Source organism: Natator depressus, chromosome 14 (genome assembly GCF_965152275.1).
Source record: "Natator depressus isolate rNatDep1 chromosome 14, rNatDep2.hap1, whole genome shotgun sequence".
Classification (NCBI taxonomy): domain Eukaryota; kingdom Metazoa; phylum Chordata; order Testudines; family Cheloniidae; genus Natator; species Natator depressus.
In genome coordinates, this window is record NC_134247.1 from 43,465,369 (window position 1) to 43,481,188 (window position 15,820).

The 15,820-nt window shown below is 49.7% G+C and overlaps 1 protein-coding gene across 3 annotated transcripts; it reads right to left on the reverse strand.

Moving 5' to 3' along the window:
- Positions 1 to 979: 979 nt before the first annotated feature.
- LOC141998545 (uncharacterized) lies at positions 980 to 11,506 on the reverse strand. Of its 3 annotated transcripts, none has more exons than XR_012641844.1 (5): positions 11,227 to 11,506; positions 7,187 to 7,502; positions 6,171 to 6,264; positions 5,401 to 5,478; positions 980 to 1,578 (listed from the first exon to the last, which is right to left on the reverse strand). XR_012641844.1 is itself a non-coding variant. In XM_074971408.1 (4 exons), exons 2-4 carry the CDS (start codon positions 7,431 to 7,433, stop codon positions 1,157 to 1,159), a joined length of 747 nt encoding a protein of 248 aa, XP_074827509.1. In that variant the 5' UTR covers positions 7,434 to 7,502; positions 11,227 to 11,506; the 3' UTR covers positions 980 to 1,156. The 3 variants fall into 3 exon arrangements, 1 of the variants encoding a protein (XP_074827509.1); XR_012641845.1 differs by lacking the exon at positions 980 to 1,578 and adding an exon at positions 2,447 to 2,529; XM_074971408.1 differs by lacking the exon at positions 6,171 to 6,264.
- Positions 11,507 to 15,820: the final 4,314 nt, after the last annotated feature.

The window sequence follows — 15,820 nt, forward strand, 5'->3', positions numbered from 1 at the left end:
GAGCACTAAGGTCACATTACGTAGAGAAACACCCAGGCCTGCAGGGTTCACATTTTCGAAGACAGAAACCGCCCCAGGTTGGGAATGTCACACACAACACAGCGTGACTGGCCCGGGTTGGTGAGGTGCATGTTTTGCTGTTGCTGGGAAATTGTGCTTTTTTGAGGTGGGGGGGGGAGTTATATTTGAAAGGAGTTCTTCATCCTCTCCCACTCTCAGCCAGGGGTGAGGGGACAGGGGGACCAGGGCCCACCACTTTTTACTGGCCATAAGTGTGAGCAACTGGATGAGGGGGGAGAGAAGGGAGCGGTGGGGGCGCAGCGTTTTGGGGGCAAGGGGGGGCGTGAAGTGGGAGCTCAGGGAGAAAGGCAGCATGGGGGAGGGCCTCGGAAAGGGGCGGTTTGAGGGGGCTGGACCTCGAGGAGAAGGGGTGGCACAGGGGCTGGGCAACAGTTTAGGTGCCAGCAGCCCCCACACACACTTTTTTTAGGAAGCTTTTGCCCATCCTGCCCTCATCTCAAATAAATTTGTTACGGTAAGAAAACTTTGAGCAATAAGGAGACTCAGAGACCCACAATATAACTGCTAAAATCCTCACCCGCCCCTACAGCTGGGCAAACAGAATTTTTTGGTCACTGACAACTCCAAAAAAGAGATGGAAAAAAACTGGTTTCAGGTTGAACAAAACTAAAATTTTTCCAAATTTTTGATGAACCAAAAAGCTTTAACAAAAACAAAAACCCAGGAACATTTCAAGGGTTGTAACTTTTTGAATTTTTAAAATAAAACTGAAGGACATTTTTAAACAAAAAATGGTTTCAAACTGAAAAATCAAAATGGTTTGTTTGGAAAGCATCTAAACGAAATGCTTCGACTTTTTAAGAACTGGGGGAGGGTCTGGACGTGAACAATTCAGCAGACTGGATATGATTTTGCAAACTGCTGAATCTAAAATAGGTTTAGATGAAAAGTTTCGCCCAGTCTAGTCCCCACCATTGAGGGGCATCGTAAGAAGGATCAGCTCTTCTAGCTGGTTCCCCAGCCCAAGTCTGTCTCCATTTACTGGGTCCCTCCCCCCACTCCAGTTTAGGGTTGCCAATTTTAATTGGACCTATTCCTGAATATTTTATCACATGACAAAATCTTTAATTAAAAATTAATCTTTAATTCCTGCAGACTCCCGGTCACGCTGGAGGACTGGCAATGCTACTCCAGTTTCCTGGGACACACCCGTGTCCCCACCTAATGGATCCCTTTCTCTGGGTTCCTGGGTGAAGCGTCTGTCCTCCATGAGCAGGTCTCCTTCCCCATTCTCCAGGGCTGGGTCTCGATTCCTGTTTCTGGTTCCCTGGGCCTGGGCCCCGTCCCTGTCACACCCTGCGGGGAGCTCAGATTCCTGTGAATCCTGCGGACTTCCAGGCTGCTGGGAGGGATGAGTCAGCAGCTTCCTGAAGACGAGTTGCGAGTAGGCAAACACTTTCCTTCTACCTTTCCAAAACCCACATAGGTATAGTAAGACTAGCACCCCCCCCACTGCCACCACTCCACACACCATGGGACGATTCCAGGACGCTGGCTCTGAAACAAAAGAGAGAGAAAGGCCCCATGACTAAGGGACTCCGTTAAATCATCCCACTGCTGCCATGAGGATCCCAGAAGATGAAGACGTTCCTGGGATACAGTAAGAGCTGAGTTGGGTCGTGTGCACATGGGCACCACTCAGAGCAGCGGGAATGAGATCTCCAGGCTCATTATCCCCATCGGCCAACCTGACAGAGGGAGAAAGGTGAGCCCGGCAAAGCAGCCCCTGTTCCAGAGTCTGGGAACTGTGATTTTTAAGATGCTCCGGGATGGGGTCCCTCAGGTCTTAAGGTTAGAGGGGACGGTTAGGATCATCTACTCCAGCGTCTCCTGAAGCGTGGGGAAGGGCTAGCCATGGTGGGAAGGGTGGGGTTTGAAGATGTATACAGGAAAATGGGGGGTGGGGTCGCTAACACATTGCTGACGGGTGAGGGGCACGATTGGTTTCTTTGCCTTGAGGAGGGGGCTCAGCTTTTAAAAGTTTTGGAAAGAATAATTTAGTCTGAGCCCTGGCATAACCCAGGCCAGAGAACGTCGCCTACTGATTCCTGCACCCAGTCCAGTGATTTATGGCACTGACTTGGCATTGAGAGGGATTTTATCATACGCTGAAATCCAGCTGCAGAAGGGAAAGGGCATTAGAAGCTGAAAGACCCCAGAAGTGGCTCTGGTTTTCTACTCAAAATAACCACCCAGGGCTGATTTTCCCCAGCCCAGCGCCTTGCAGTCATGCACCCAGCGCCGAGTGAGTTCTGTGTGCAGGCAGGCTCCCAAATCCAGACAGTGGCACTTCACGTCCCCTTTGCCCTGGTGTTAGGGACTGCCCTGAGCACCCATCCTGCAAACACGTACACACCTGAGCCCTCCCACTGCGATGCAAGGCTACTCCTGCGGATGGAGTTAAACACGTGGCTAAAGCGTTTGCACAGGTTCCAAAGAGCTGAGGCTCTGTGCAAAAGGAACATTACTTCAGTTATTCCAATCTTGGGTTTATGGGATGCTCCTGCCCGCCCCCTCCCTTCACAGCTGAGTCTCCCACTCAGTGGAATTCTCCAAGGAACTTCCCACTCCAAGAGACCCTGGACACCGTGGCCAGCGCTAGCTGTCCCTCTGGCCCAATCCCATGCTTCCGGACATAGTCTGAACGCCACCGAGGTCAGTAATTAATTCCCCACCTGCATTTACAGCATGGTAAAACTAGCCATGTATGTTACAGTGGGTTCTTGCTTTCCCCGGAAGCATCAGATTTTGTCCCCTGGGCTGGACCAGACAGGACAGCAGCCTGAAATGCCCTGCGGAGGTAAAATTTCCAAGTGCACTTAAGTCACTTTGGTGCTTTTGAAAATTGCACCCTCTGAAATCAGCCCCGATCCCTGCAGCGGCCACTCCTGTAAGCTGTCAAGTTCTGGCCCATTCCTGTAAGTTTCGGTTTGTGGCGTTTTTAATACAAGCCGCATTACATGCCACAAAGAACCCTGGGTGGTAAATTTTAAAAAACAACAAGAAAAACAGGAAGAGGAAAAATATGCTACACACATGCAAGTTGATCAAGTTAGTGTTGTCATAGGAAACTTGACTTGGGATGATTTAACTGGGAATTGGTCCTGCTTCGAGCAGGGGGTTGGACTAGATGACCTTCTGGGGTCCCTTCCAACCCTGATATTCTATGATTCTATGATTCCTGAAAACACCATCCTGGCCACTATGGATGTGGAAGCCCTCTACACCAACATTCCACACAAAGATGGACTACACGCCGTCAGGAACACTATCCCCGATAATGTCACGGCAAACCTGGTGGCTGAACTTTGTGACTTTGTCTTCACCCATAACTATTTCACATTTGGGGACAATGTATACCTTCAGATCAGCGGCACTGCTATGGGTACCCGCATGGCCCCACAGTATGCCAACATTTTTATGGCTGACTTAGAACAACGCTTCCTCAGCTCTCGTCCCCTAATGCCCCTACTCTACTTGTGCTATATTGATGACATCATCATCTGGACCCATGGAAAAGAAGCCCTTGAGGAATTCCACCATGATTTCAACAATTTCCATCCCACCATCAACCTCAGCCTGGACCAGTCCACACAAGAGATCCACTTCCTGGACACCACGGTGCTAATAAGCAATGGTCACGTAAACACCACCCTATACCGGAAACCTACTGACCACTATTCCTACCTACATGCCTCCAGCTTTCACCCTGACCACACCACACGATCCATCGTCTACAGCCAAGCTCTACGATACAGCCGCATTTGCTCCAATCCCTGAGACAGAGACAAACACCTACAAGATCTCTATCAAGCATTCTTACAGCTACAATACCCACCTGCTGAAGTGAAGAAACAGATTGACAGAGCCAGAAGAGTACCCAGAAGTCACCTACTACAGGACAGGCCCAACAAAAAAAACAACAGAACGCCACTAGCCGTCACCTTCAGCCCCCAACTAAAACCCCTCCAACGCATCATCAAGGATCTACAACCTATCCTGAAGGACAACCCATCACTCTCACAGATCTTGGGAGACAGGCCAGTCCTTGCCTACAGACAGCCCCCCAACCTGAAGCAAATACTCACCAGCAACCACACACCACACAACAGAACCACTAACCCAGGAACCTATCCTTGCAACAAAGCCCATTGCCAACTGTGCCCACATATCTATTCAGGGGACACCATCACAGGGCCTAATAACATCAGCCACACGATCAGAGGCTCGTTCACCTGCACATCCACCAATGTGATATATGCCATCATGTGCCAGCAATGCCCCTCTGCCATGTACATTGGTCAAACTGGACAGTCTCTACGTAAAAGAATAAATGGACACAAATCAGATGTCAAGAATTATAACATTCATAAACCAGTCGGAGAACACTTCAATCTCTCTGGTCACGTGATTACAGACATGAAAGTTGCAATATTACAACAGAAAAACTCAAAACCAGAGTCCAGCAAGAGACTGTTGAATTGGAATTCATTTGCAAATTGGATACAATTAACTTAGGCTTGAATAGAGACTGGGAGTGGCTAAGTCATTATGCAAGGTAACCTATTTCCCCTTGGTTTTTCCTACACGCCCCCCGCCACTGTTCCTCAGACGTTCTTGTTAAACCCTCGATTTGTGCTGGAAATGGCCCACCTTGATTATCATACACATTGTAAGGAGAGTGATCACTTTAGATAAGCTATTACCAGCAGGAGAGTGGGGTGGGGGGAGAAAACCTTTTGAAGTGATAAACACCCATTTTTTCATGGTCTGTGTGTATAAAAACATCCTCACTGCATTTTCCACTTTTATGTATCCGATGAAGTGAGCTGTAGCTCTTGAAAGCTCATGCTCAAATAAATTGGTTAGTCTCTAAGGTGCCACAAGTCCTCCTTTTCTTTTTGCGAATACAGACTAACACGGCTGCTACTCTGAAACCCCTCTCATCGAGGTCTCCCCTTGGCTAGCATAGGTGGCTCCCCCCAGAGCATGCTGGGTTTTGGGGATCACGGTTTTCTGCCCCTGAACTCATCCCCTTAATTGACACTCTGCACTCACGTTGGGAGGCCCCAAACACGGCTCCTCAATCAGTCAAGGTCTTGTCCTTGGCCGTAGCCAACTCTATTGTGCCAGCTCCCCGTGGTCCATTTTTGGCCAATTGTGGCACAAGCCATCAGGCCGTCTGAGAAGATCCGGAGCACCTGGACGCTGCCCTCAAGCTCACACTGACCTCAGTGGGAGCTGGGACGGGCGTGTGAAATACAGACAGGGGGGAGAGAGGCTACTAGGGAAGGAAATCTCCCATCACAAGCTACTTACCATCCCCTTTGGCCTCATCACGAGCTTCCTCCTCAGCACCAGAGGTCCCAGACACAGTAGGTGGGAATGAGCTGGGCTCTGGAACCAGACAATAAGGAGGAAAGTGTTGGTGAGGGCTCCGTATACCACATGCCTGATTCTCCTCTTCTTGCCTGCACTGCAGAAGGTTGGCCTAAGGGGGAGGTGCCGATCTAGGGGCCAGAAGTGCCTGGTTCAATTCCAGCCTCTGCCCCGGAGCCCTTTGATTATTTGGGGGGAGGTATAGCTCAGTGGAGGGGAGGGATAGCTCAGTGGAGGGGAGGGATAGCTCAGTGGTTTGAGCATTGGCCTGCTAAACCCAGGGTTGTGAGTTCAATCCTTGAGGGGGCCATTTAGGGATCTGGGGCAGAAATTGGGGGATTGGTCCTGCTTTGAGCAGGGGGGTGGACTAGATGACTTCCTGAGGTCCCTTCCAACCCCGATATTCTATGATTCTATCTAGGGCCAGATACTCAAAGGTAGTTGCATTCCTGAAGATGCAGGTAGGTCACTAACGGGATTTTCAAAAGCAACTAACTACCGTCTTCAAGGAGAGTTAGGCAGCTGCGTGCTTTTGAAAATTCCCCTACATGCCTATTTGCAGCTTTAGGTGCCTAAATACCTCTGACAATCTGGCCCTTAGGCCCAGATCCTCCAGGGTATTTAGGCATCCGATTCCCGTTGATCTTTGAAGATCTGGGCCTCAGAGACTAGGGTGACAGTGGCCAGAGATAAAACAGATCACGGCATACCACGTATTTCCCAGGGATTTCAGCAGAGACCCTTCACGAATGTTTCTTCCTGATCCCGCAGTCAGACAGAGCCAGCGGTATGTTAACGAGCAGCCTGATGAACAAAAGGCTTGCTAGCCACCATAAAAATAAAAAAGTCACCCCGTGGCCTATACAACACATGCCACTTTCCCTGCGAGCCCTTGGGGTGCTTTAAACCTTGCCTGCACTGCAGAAACTTTGCAAATATGGACGGCAGGTATCGTAGGCAGGGGGACTCCCCAGACAGCCTACCATGGCCCTGCCCACACTCCGCCCCCCGGCCAGGCGCCCTCCTGCTGTTCCCAGCGCTCTACCCTGGCTGGGGCTGGCTGGCCTGCCTCCCGCAGGGACTCCAGGTGGCATGCCCCCAGCACCAGCCACCCTGAGTGCCAGGCCTGGGGACGCAGCAACCGCGCTGCCTGGAGCACCGGGCCTGGGGCCTCTCCCCGACAGCTGCCTGGCACTGGGGCTGGGGGCCACGGTGGGGGTGCAGGGCCTTGGGCACAATGGAAGTGGCCAGGGACTAGCCTCCTCGGGGCGGCCAAGTCACTAGCTGACCATGTTTGCAAAAAATGTTCATTGTTACTAGACTCAGCGGTAGGAACATCGGTGGGCCGAGTGTAGACAAGGCTCCTGCTCTGGCACAACAGGATTTACACCTTCCTGGTTCTCTGCCCTAGCTCTAATGCCAGTCCCGTCATTGGTTATAGCAGCCTGGGGGCTGCTCTAGTGTGTGCTGGCTGGCAGGGGGCCCTCAGGGACCATCCATCCACTGAGAATAGCCAGAGTGCATTGTGGTCTGGCTAGTTCCTCTCCTCATGCATTCCCACATGACATGCCCCTTGGGGTTGCAGAGGAGATGGCTCTCCCAGCTCAATGTCTGCTGGGGTCTTCCATATTCTGGGAGTTTATAGGATGTTTCCACGGGCTTTACACAGCATGAGACGTGCAAGGGGAGCAGAGTTTTTTCTGGGGTCACTGAGTGCACAACTTACCCACCACAGTAAAGTTTACGACAGCCACACACTTCCTGTACATTTCATCCTGAATCCTGTAAACTCCTTCAGCCCCTTTGCTCACGTTCTCCATCTTGAAGTATCCACCAGAAAAGGAGAGTCTCCTTGAAGGAACTGAGGACTGTTTGGGAGCCCTCATTAGAGGAGTAAATGACATCTTGCCACGACGAACTGGAGGTGTTATATTTCTGCACGAAGAAAGACGTCTCTGAAACGTAGGTGGCATTCGGTATGGAGGTGTTCACAGAGCTGCCTTTGGGCTCAGCCACGTGGACAATTAGACAATCTTCGCGAGCTGTGAGATTTCAAACAAGTAGTATTTTAGTTTGGCTTGGCAATCCTGGGTCAGGGACTGACGTGGGGGGTGGGAGACAATAAAGGGAAAGGGTCTGAGAAAGGGCGTCCCTTACAATAAATCGTTCAACCAGTCACTGTTTCAGTGAGATGCTTTGTGGATGCTCACAGAGAGGCTCTCCCACCAGCTACGAAATTTTGACACTCTGGCTCCCTGCTGGGACCAGCTTTGCTATTCACTTGCAACCAGGGTGGATAAAAATCAATGATTTAAAAAAAAAAATTAAAAAAAATTGGATTTTTTTGATAAAATGTTTTTTGCCCCTCAAAAAGCTATCTAAAGATAGTTTTAATTAAGATCCATGATGAGAGATCTTTGAGCTATAATGTAATAGGGATTATAAATTCTAATTCTATAGTATGAGACAATACATTCATGTCATTTAAGAAAAGTTTTGTAAATGAGTTCCAATAGTTCATGTATGAAGGACCCAATCTTATGGGGTTCCACAGGCTTCTGTATAGATTATGTAGGTTAATCTTTCTATCTAGCCAATGGGATTCAGTGCTCAGTCTAGAAGATACCATCAGAGATGCTTAGTTTTGCAGTTCTCAAACTGTGGATTTGTGTCTCCGGAGGTAACATGCTTGTTAACAGCAAAAATGTTTTCAAATAAATATAGAGAGGTGAGAAATAACAGACCTCACCTCTATTGTCCCTCTGCAAATTTGTGTACACAGAGTCAATCCCTTACCTCTCTCTAAAAGTGCAAAGTTTCAAAAAGTTCAATGAATAGAAGATTGTTGGGGGCGGAATAGATCTGGACAAGGAGAAGTCTGGAGATAAATGTGAGAAGGGAGGGACATGTGTGTTTTGTTGAAATATTATATGTTTGCTGTTGAAGAAAAAATCCAGAATACTTAACGTTGTTGTTTTAGTTAAATAAAACAATTTAAATGTCTGCCTGGTGATGTTCTCCTCCTATTACAGCCTGGCAAGAAAATCCTCCAAATATTAACGATTAACCTGTTGAATTGGAGATATTTATGAAGTCATTGGGAGGGGAACTATCTGCTTCAATAACCTTGGGTAAATGAAATAACCAAACAATCATTCATTTTCTCATACAGCTGTAAAACTAATCTGAAAAGATTTCAGAATAAATCACTGTTTAAAAATGTATAGTGTGTACCTTCCAAAAATGAAACCTACATCGATCTCTGAGTTGTGAAGAACATGTATTAAGGTTATAACAACCAACAATACACTTTTACATAGAAATCCATGATTAAATCGAGTCTTCCTGACTAGTGATTTAAATCAATTTGATTTAAATCAAATCCACCCTGTTTTTGCTGACCAACAGGCAGTTCTGCTCCCCACGCCCTTCTGGGATGTGACTGCCCCAAACTCAGCTGTTGGAGAACCAGGAAATGCTCAGCTAAGATCTTCCCCATGTAACACTAGGAAAGAATCTTAGCACTACAGGGGAAAACAAACCACAGAGCTCTGCTAACCAGGAGGAGCTCAGTTATAGGTGCCGGTTCCCCCATATAACCTTAACTCTGTCCTCTTAGAATGCCACTTTATTGTATCTAGCAGAGTTTTGCCAACCCACAGCCTTCAAATATCAGCAGGTTGCCTTAAAAATCACGAAATATTTAAAAATAATAAATTTGTGGTGGGGTCTGCTTTTTCATCTTTTGAGTTTTGAGCCTCATGGGGGTCGGGGGAGAGAAGGGAGCAGGGGAAGTCACTTTTTTCAAGTCTTCCTACATAAACCCCATATTTTGGTTTAAACAAATGGATGTGCTTATCACAGGACTCCAGGCTCTGGGGCTTTTAGAAAATCAAACACCAAATACCGTGAGATGCATGACAAAAATCAGGGGAGTTGCCAACAGTGGGAATGAGGAATATTTGCCTAAGTCACAGGGAACTAATTGTAGGGAATCCTCTCATTAATGCATCGTTAGGCTCTTTAGATCTTCCCCCTGTGGAGGTAGAGGCCATGGGTACCCCGGGAACATCAGTGGTCTTGTGCCTGAAGGTACCTCTCCCCTTGACAACCCTCCACTCCCCACCCATTGCACTTCATGCGATTCTGCTGTAGGGCGGTACAACAGGAAGCGTGTGATGCAATCATTCTTGTGTCTTTCCGTCCATTCTTGGTCCTGTAATGACACTGAAGTGCCAGGCCTTCAGCAGCTGCAGTTAGAGCTAGGGGGTCTCACACTCTTGTGCATCAGGCCACGTTTATAGAGCCCTGTGCGGGTACAAAATTTGTTTCTGCACATGATCCACGGCTACGAAGCGGATCTCTGCAGATTTGTGGGCGCTGCCCATTTATGCCTGGATTTAGGAGCCGAACTCTGGGGATTATTTTGCAAAACTTGCTCATGACTTTTAGAGCTTTTTTGTGGCAAACCATGGCTTTTTTTAAACCCCCGACGTTCCATGACTGAGCAAAACATCTCCAGGAATATCAACAACGCTGGCTCTGAGAGAGGTAGGCCTCTCCTTAAACAAAATGATTTTAAACGAACAACTTGCTATGAAAGAGTTTGAGATATTTGCTGTGGCAGAACAAAGGGGATTTTGATCTAGAAGAATGTGACCCCAGACTTCTTACAATTCGTTCTGCACACATGGGGCTTGTGCATTTTCTGAGCCAGAGCTCAGCCCTAACAATCAACCAGCAGAGCTGAGTCAGAGGTGAGGAAGACCTGGGAAGGTCCTGAGACAGTGAATGAAGGGGTGTCACATTCACCTGCTCCTTCCTATAGGTAGATCACAGAAAGATCTAGAGGTGGGTGGGGTTTCCCTGCGATGAGTGAGCAGCGTGCAATTAACAAGGGCTGCTACTCACACACACACACCCCATCACGCCATGCACGCTTATCACGCCGGCACCAGATCTGATTTCATCTCATGCATTTACACAGCACATCTCTGCAAGCAGATTATAACTCCCAGCATCCATAACTCCAGTTAACTCTGCAGTGAGGACATGCTCCCCCCCACAAGACCTTAAAACCCAAGGTCGACTCCCCCTGCTAGAGAAGACACACACTTCAAATCTGCCCCACCCCTAGTTCCCTAACCTGGGGCTTGCCAGGGGATTCCCTGCTTGTGATCAAGAGGGGCTGGCTGGATGCAAGGCACTGGCCAATCCTCTGTCTCCAGATGCTAAACTGCATTCAAAGAAACTTTACAAAATAATCCCTCTCCCCCCTCCTCTGTATGTTCTTTCCATGGCTCTTCCCTCCCTCCCTTTTCTCTGGGTCTCTAAGTGTCACCTGCTCAGCCAGCGGCTGGGGATTTGCAAATAAATAAATAAAAATAAAAAACTGGACAAAAAAGCCCCCAGATATTTTCTGTAAAATCGACATGGGCAGGACCATCGGTGCTGGACCTAGGGGGGGCTGCTGCCCCCGCCCCCCAGCTTTAAGCGGTTTCCATCCTATCCAGGGTTTACAGTTTGGCTCAGTGCCTCTCTGCCCCCTCCCTGTACAGATTGTTCCAGCACCCCTGGGCGGGACAGGGCCTGAAGAAAGGGGCATGCAGCGGTGTTGGGAACACATGGGCCCTGCAGCTGCCCCCCGCCATGCACCCCCCCCAGCTCTACCTTCTCTAACCCCCGGACAACACACAGCCCCCTCCCCTTTTCTGCTTTGGACTCCAGCCCCACTGAACAGTCCGGAGGGGAGGTGGAATCTCTTACCTGAAGTGCCGTCCAAACACCCAGATGGGCGGGCTAGAAGGAAGAGCCCCAGAAACACCCCGACCCATGGCATGGCAGAGGCGCAAAAGAAACGGGAGAGATCAGCGGCAACTTGACCAGAAGCTAAGTCCCGCCCACCATCACCTGACTCTACGAAAGCGCAGTAGCTGGTGGTGTAAACGGTGCATGGGCAGTTCCACCAGACGATCAACGGAGCGGGCTAGAGATTAATTTAACAACTCTGGAACCGCTTTGCAGTGGGATGAGAATTTTCCGAGCCATGGTTTGCTTCCTGAGGCGGTCAAGATTTTAGCTTTACTAGAGGATTGTAAAGGATTCAGGCACTTAACCCCCCAACACACACACACCCCGCTCCCCCGAATGTTGCAGCTTTGTTGCAAGTAGATACAGCAATTAGAAAAAGCTGGATATGGCTTTGCTAGCTTGATTTTGACCTCAGCCCTCCCATTTCATCACCCCACCCCCAAACTTCTCGAAGTTTCTCACGCCTGAGTCATACTTGTCTGAGAAGTCGGAAACAAATCAAAGCGAGCAGGAGACAAACAGGAACAATGAACCCAGGCTGTGTTAAAAAAATGTCTAACTTGATTTTTTTTTTAAGTGAGTCATAGCTCAAAACCAGTTTGAGCTGGGGGAAAGTGTCAGAGGACTTATAACTCTTGGCACTTATAACTCTCACACACAAAACTTTGCAAGGGAAGTTCACAGTTGAAAAGGAAGTTAGGACAAAGAGGGAAAGCTATACTGCCTAATTATCACAATTAATCTAAAGGCTCTGTCTTTGTTCTATTGTCCAGGGATGTCTCTTGGGAAATGGCTTCATGAGTCTAAAGTATCACGGATTTTAATGTACTTATTTGGCTGCCCCCACGGGTGTGCTTGGGTTAACTGGCATAGCTAGACATCAAATACCAGCTGTGCTGAGAGCCGGCCACCCCGTGTAAACAGCTGCCCTAGAAGTAAGCCAGGGGAGAATCAGTCCCATGCTTTCAGCTAAGACACTGCCCACCCTGGGGATTTCAGCCAGTGCACTGGCCAGCCACAGCCATAGCTGCCCCAGTGTAAAAGCCTAGTGTAGACAGGTAAAGCCTCAATACACTGGGAGGAGCTGCACCAGCACAAACCCCAGCCGTGCCTGCATTAGAGCCCCATCCTTACGGGGGGGCACGGAGAGACAAGAGAGGGAGTCAGGCAGGGGTGGGGAGAGAGAGCAGGAAGGGAGAGTCCAACGCTCCCCAGAGCAAGGCAGGCCAGGGAACCCCTTCTCCCCCCACCCCCTCCCTGGCAAGCCCAGGGCAGCATCAGCTCCCCTGTCTCTGCTCAGCCTGCAGAAGCGGTGGCAACAGCAAGGCTACCAGCTACAGAGCTGGGCCCCCCACCCCAAGCCCCTTGGGAGTGGAAAAGGCAACAGTCGACAAGCACCTGCTTCTGGTCGGCACCTAGTGTCTGTGCATCAGCTAGACCTGCTCTGCAGCACCCCCTGCTGGCCAAGCATGGCACTGCAGGCAGCACTCCCCTGCCTCAGTTTCCTTCCTTCAGAGTCCCCACTAATTCTGCACATTCATGCTGGAGATGTAGCTTAACCCTCCAGCCAAGTCACAAACCAAGTCACCCTGGAAGGGGTTAACGAAAGCCCAGCAAAACAAGTCCCAGTAAACAAAAAGGTTCTTCTGCCCCTCAGTCCTACCCTCCTGGCCCTGTTCCCAGCCCCCTTCTGGGCTACCTACCTCCAAGAGTCTTTCTGGCTGCAGGAGAGAGACCCCAAATTGGTCCCCCCATTCTCAGCTCCTGCTGGACCTTCTCTGTTCCAGTGCAGAACCCTGCACCTCAGGCTGGTGGCCCCCCCCAAGTGCCCAACCACCTACAGACCCTAGCTCAGAGCCCTCCACAGACCAAGCCTGTTTGGCCACTCTCCGATCTTTTATAAGGCTTAGGGTCTATTACATTATCACCTGACCCTCTTAGTCCCACCCCTGAGAAGCAGCTAATTAATAATGGCACAGGTGGGGCTGGTCTCATTTCCCTTTAAAGGGGCCAGTCAGCCTGTAAGAGTCTACAGTGCCACCAACCCCACCCATTCCAAAATCATGAGCCAGATACCCCCAAAATCACGAGACTGGCTTCAAAATCATATTTTAAATTTGGGGGGTTGAGCCTCCTCAGTACACTCAGTTCATCATCTCAAGCTTTTCTCCCCCACCACAAAGGCAAGAGGCCTGCTTTTCTTTTTAAATGAAAGCTGAGGGTCTCTTAAAAATCACATGACTCCAGGAGCTGGGGCTTGCGGGAAAGCACCAGATATCGCGAGACCATGATAGGTTGGCCACGCTGTGTGTCTCACAGCTTCCCGTAGGCTGCTGTAATTTGAACCAGGGGATCTCAGCTTAACAGCCAACAGCCCCGAGATCCAAGGAAGCTGAAACTACATGGAGGGTCCAGTCTATTGTCCTTACTTGGAACTTTCTTCTAGAGGTGGTCAAAAACCACACATTTTTGCAAAATGTTTAACAATTTCAAAGTTGTTTCACATCCTCCAAAATGGACCCATCTGTGCTCTCTCTTTGGGTGGGGGGATGCAGTGGTTTGTTTTTGTTTAACGTTTCCCCCCAAAATATTTAAATCCAAGATTTTATTGACTTTTTCATCAAACATGTTACAGAAAAGATAGACGGGATATGTTTGGGAATGGGTGGATAAATAGATCTAGAAAGTGCCTATGGGGATGGATGGGTAAATAGCTAACACTGAGAGAGAGAACATGGGCTTTTCTCAGTTCCCCCTTGTGCCATGTGCTCGCACTGAGCTACAACTATCACCCCCAAACTGGGCACAATTCTGGGGTCACCCCACCCCAGCCTGACAGCGAGTCTCCCATAGAGCACAGATGGGGTGGGCTGGGGGGAGTTATGGGAAAGCTGAATCATGCTCTTCATGCACAGGAAACACATCTGAGGTTAGATTTTCAGAACAGAGCTCAGCTCCCATTTAAGCGCCAGATTTTCAAAAGCAGTGGGAGCGTAAAAAAAGCTCTCTTCTTCCTCCCTCCTCGCCTATAAATCCTGTGTATCGTGGGCCATGGGCAGGCGACTCTTCCCCCGACAGCTCCATCTACCCTAAGTGTTAGCATTTGGATTATTTCCTACAAATCAATCCCAAAATTTGCCCATATTTCTTTCAAAAATGCCCTGGCAGCTACAGGCCAAGACTTTCCACTGGGACTGGTGATTTGGGGCCCCAGCTTTTGATATGTGTCTCCAGCTGCTGGGCCCCCAGAATCACCAGTCACAGCTGGAAAATCAAGGCCCCTCAGCTCTTTCCTGCTGTGGCATGGAAATCAGCCCTGGGAAGGAATAGAAGCCATCTCTTACCTGCCTCAGCCAGGCCATGGTGGGGAGAGTCTCCTGCATGTTAGATCCCAAAGCAAGCAGCCTGGATTGCCACATGTCTCAGCCCGCCAGAAACTGCTCACCCCAGCGTAGGCAGGAAGCACACTCATCTCTGTACTAACCCACCAACACAGCAGGCTCAGAGCAAACGGGCTCTTCCCATTGGCTGCCTGAGCTTTGACTCTCCCTCCAAACACATTGCCTGCGCCCTTCCCTTTCCTGGCTGGGTGCTTCTGGGGCTGGCAGGGTGAAATTCACCCATGCTCAGATCCTCCTCGGTGTAAATCGGCGTCACTCCGTAGCGACAGTCTCGCCAGGGAGGTTTGAATATGAGCCGAGATCCTGCAGGGCCAAACGGAGCTAACCTACATGTACAAGTCAATGGAGAAGCGGCTTTAGTGGCATGATGGGGCCTAGTGCTTTAGGGCAGGGACCATCCTTTTATTGTGTTTGTACAGCACCTAGCACAACAGGGGTCTGGGATATGCTTAGAGCACTCACCTAGGCTCTAGCAGAGCTGGGTTCAAATCCCCTCTCTGCCCCACACAAAGCAGCGATTTGAATCCACATCTCCCAGATGGCAGTCCTAACGACAGGAGTTTTTTTCTCTCTCTCTGTCCCCCCACCCCAATGCCTAAATTAAAGGGCCCTGACATGCCGAGCTCCATTCAAAACCATAGAATTGTCATCCCAAACAAACCATTTCCCGAGCCAGATCGTTGCTTCTGCCTCTGGCTCCTTTGTGAAGCTCCAGCAGCATGAAAAGGGGCAGAGACCAGCCCTAAAATGGCTGGTGGGGATTCCCTTTTGTAGAGGGGGGCAGAACATCGACTTAGCGCCACCCACTCCTCTCTGAGATGGAGGGGACACTCAGGAATGTGGCTGGAGTTCATCACACTCTGGTGATCCCTGGCCAGTGTCACGATCCACAGTGCCTGTTTTAGCTGGCGTAATTTAGAGCAGCCCACAGGCTGCTCTGAGCAGGGCTGTCCTTACCCATATGCAAACTACGCAGCTGCATAGAACACCAGGAAATTTGGGGCACTAAATTGCCCCAAATTTCCTGGTGCCCTACGCAGCTGCCTGCTACTCCAGTGTCCAGCCCAATCTCCCAGCCGCCTGAGCCGGCCACAAAAGCTGTCCCCCCTCCCGCCCTGCGCCCACTCCACCCCTTCCCCATAGCCCCC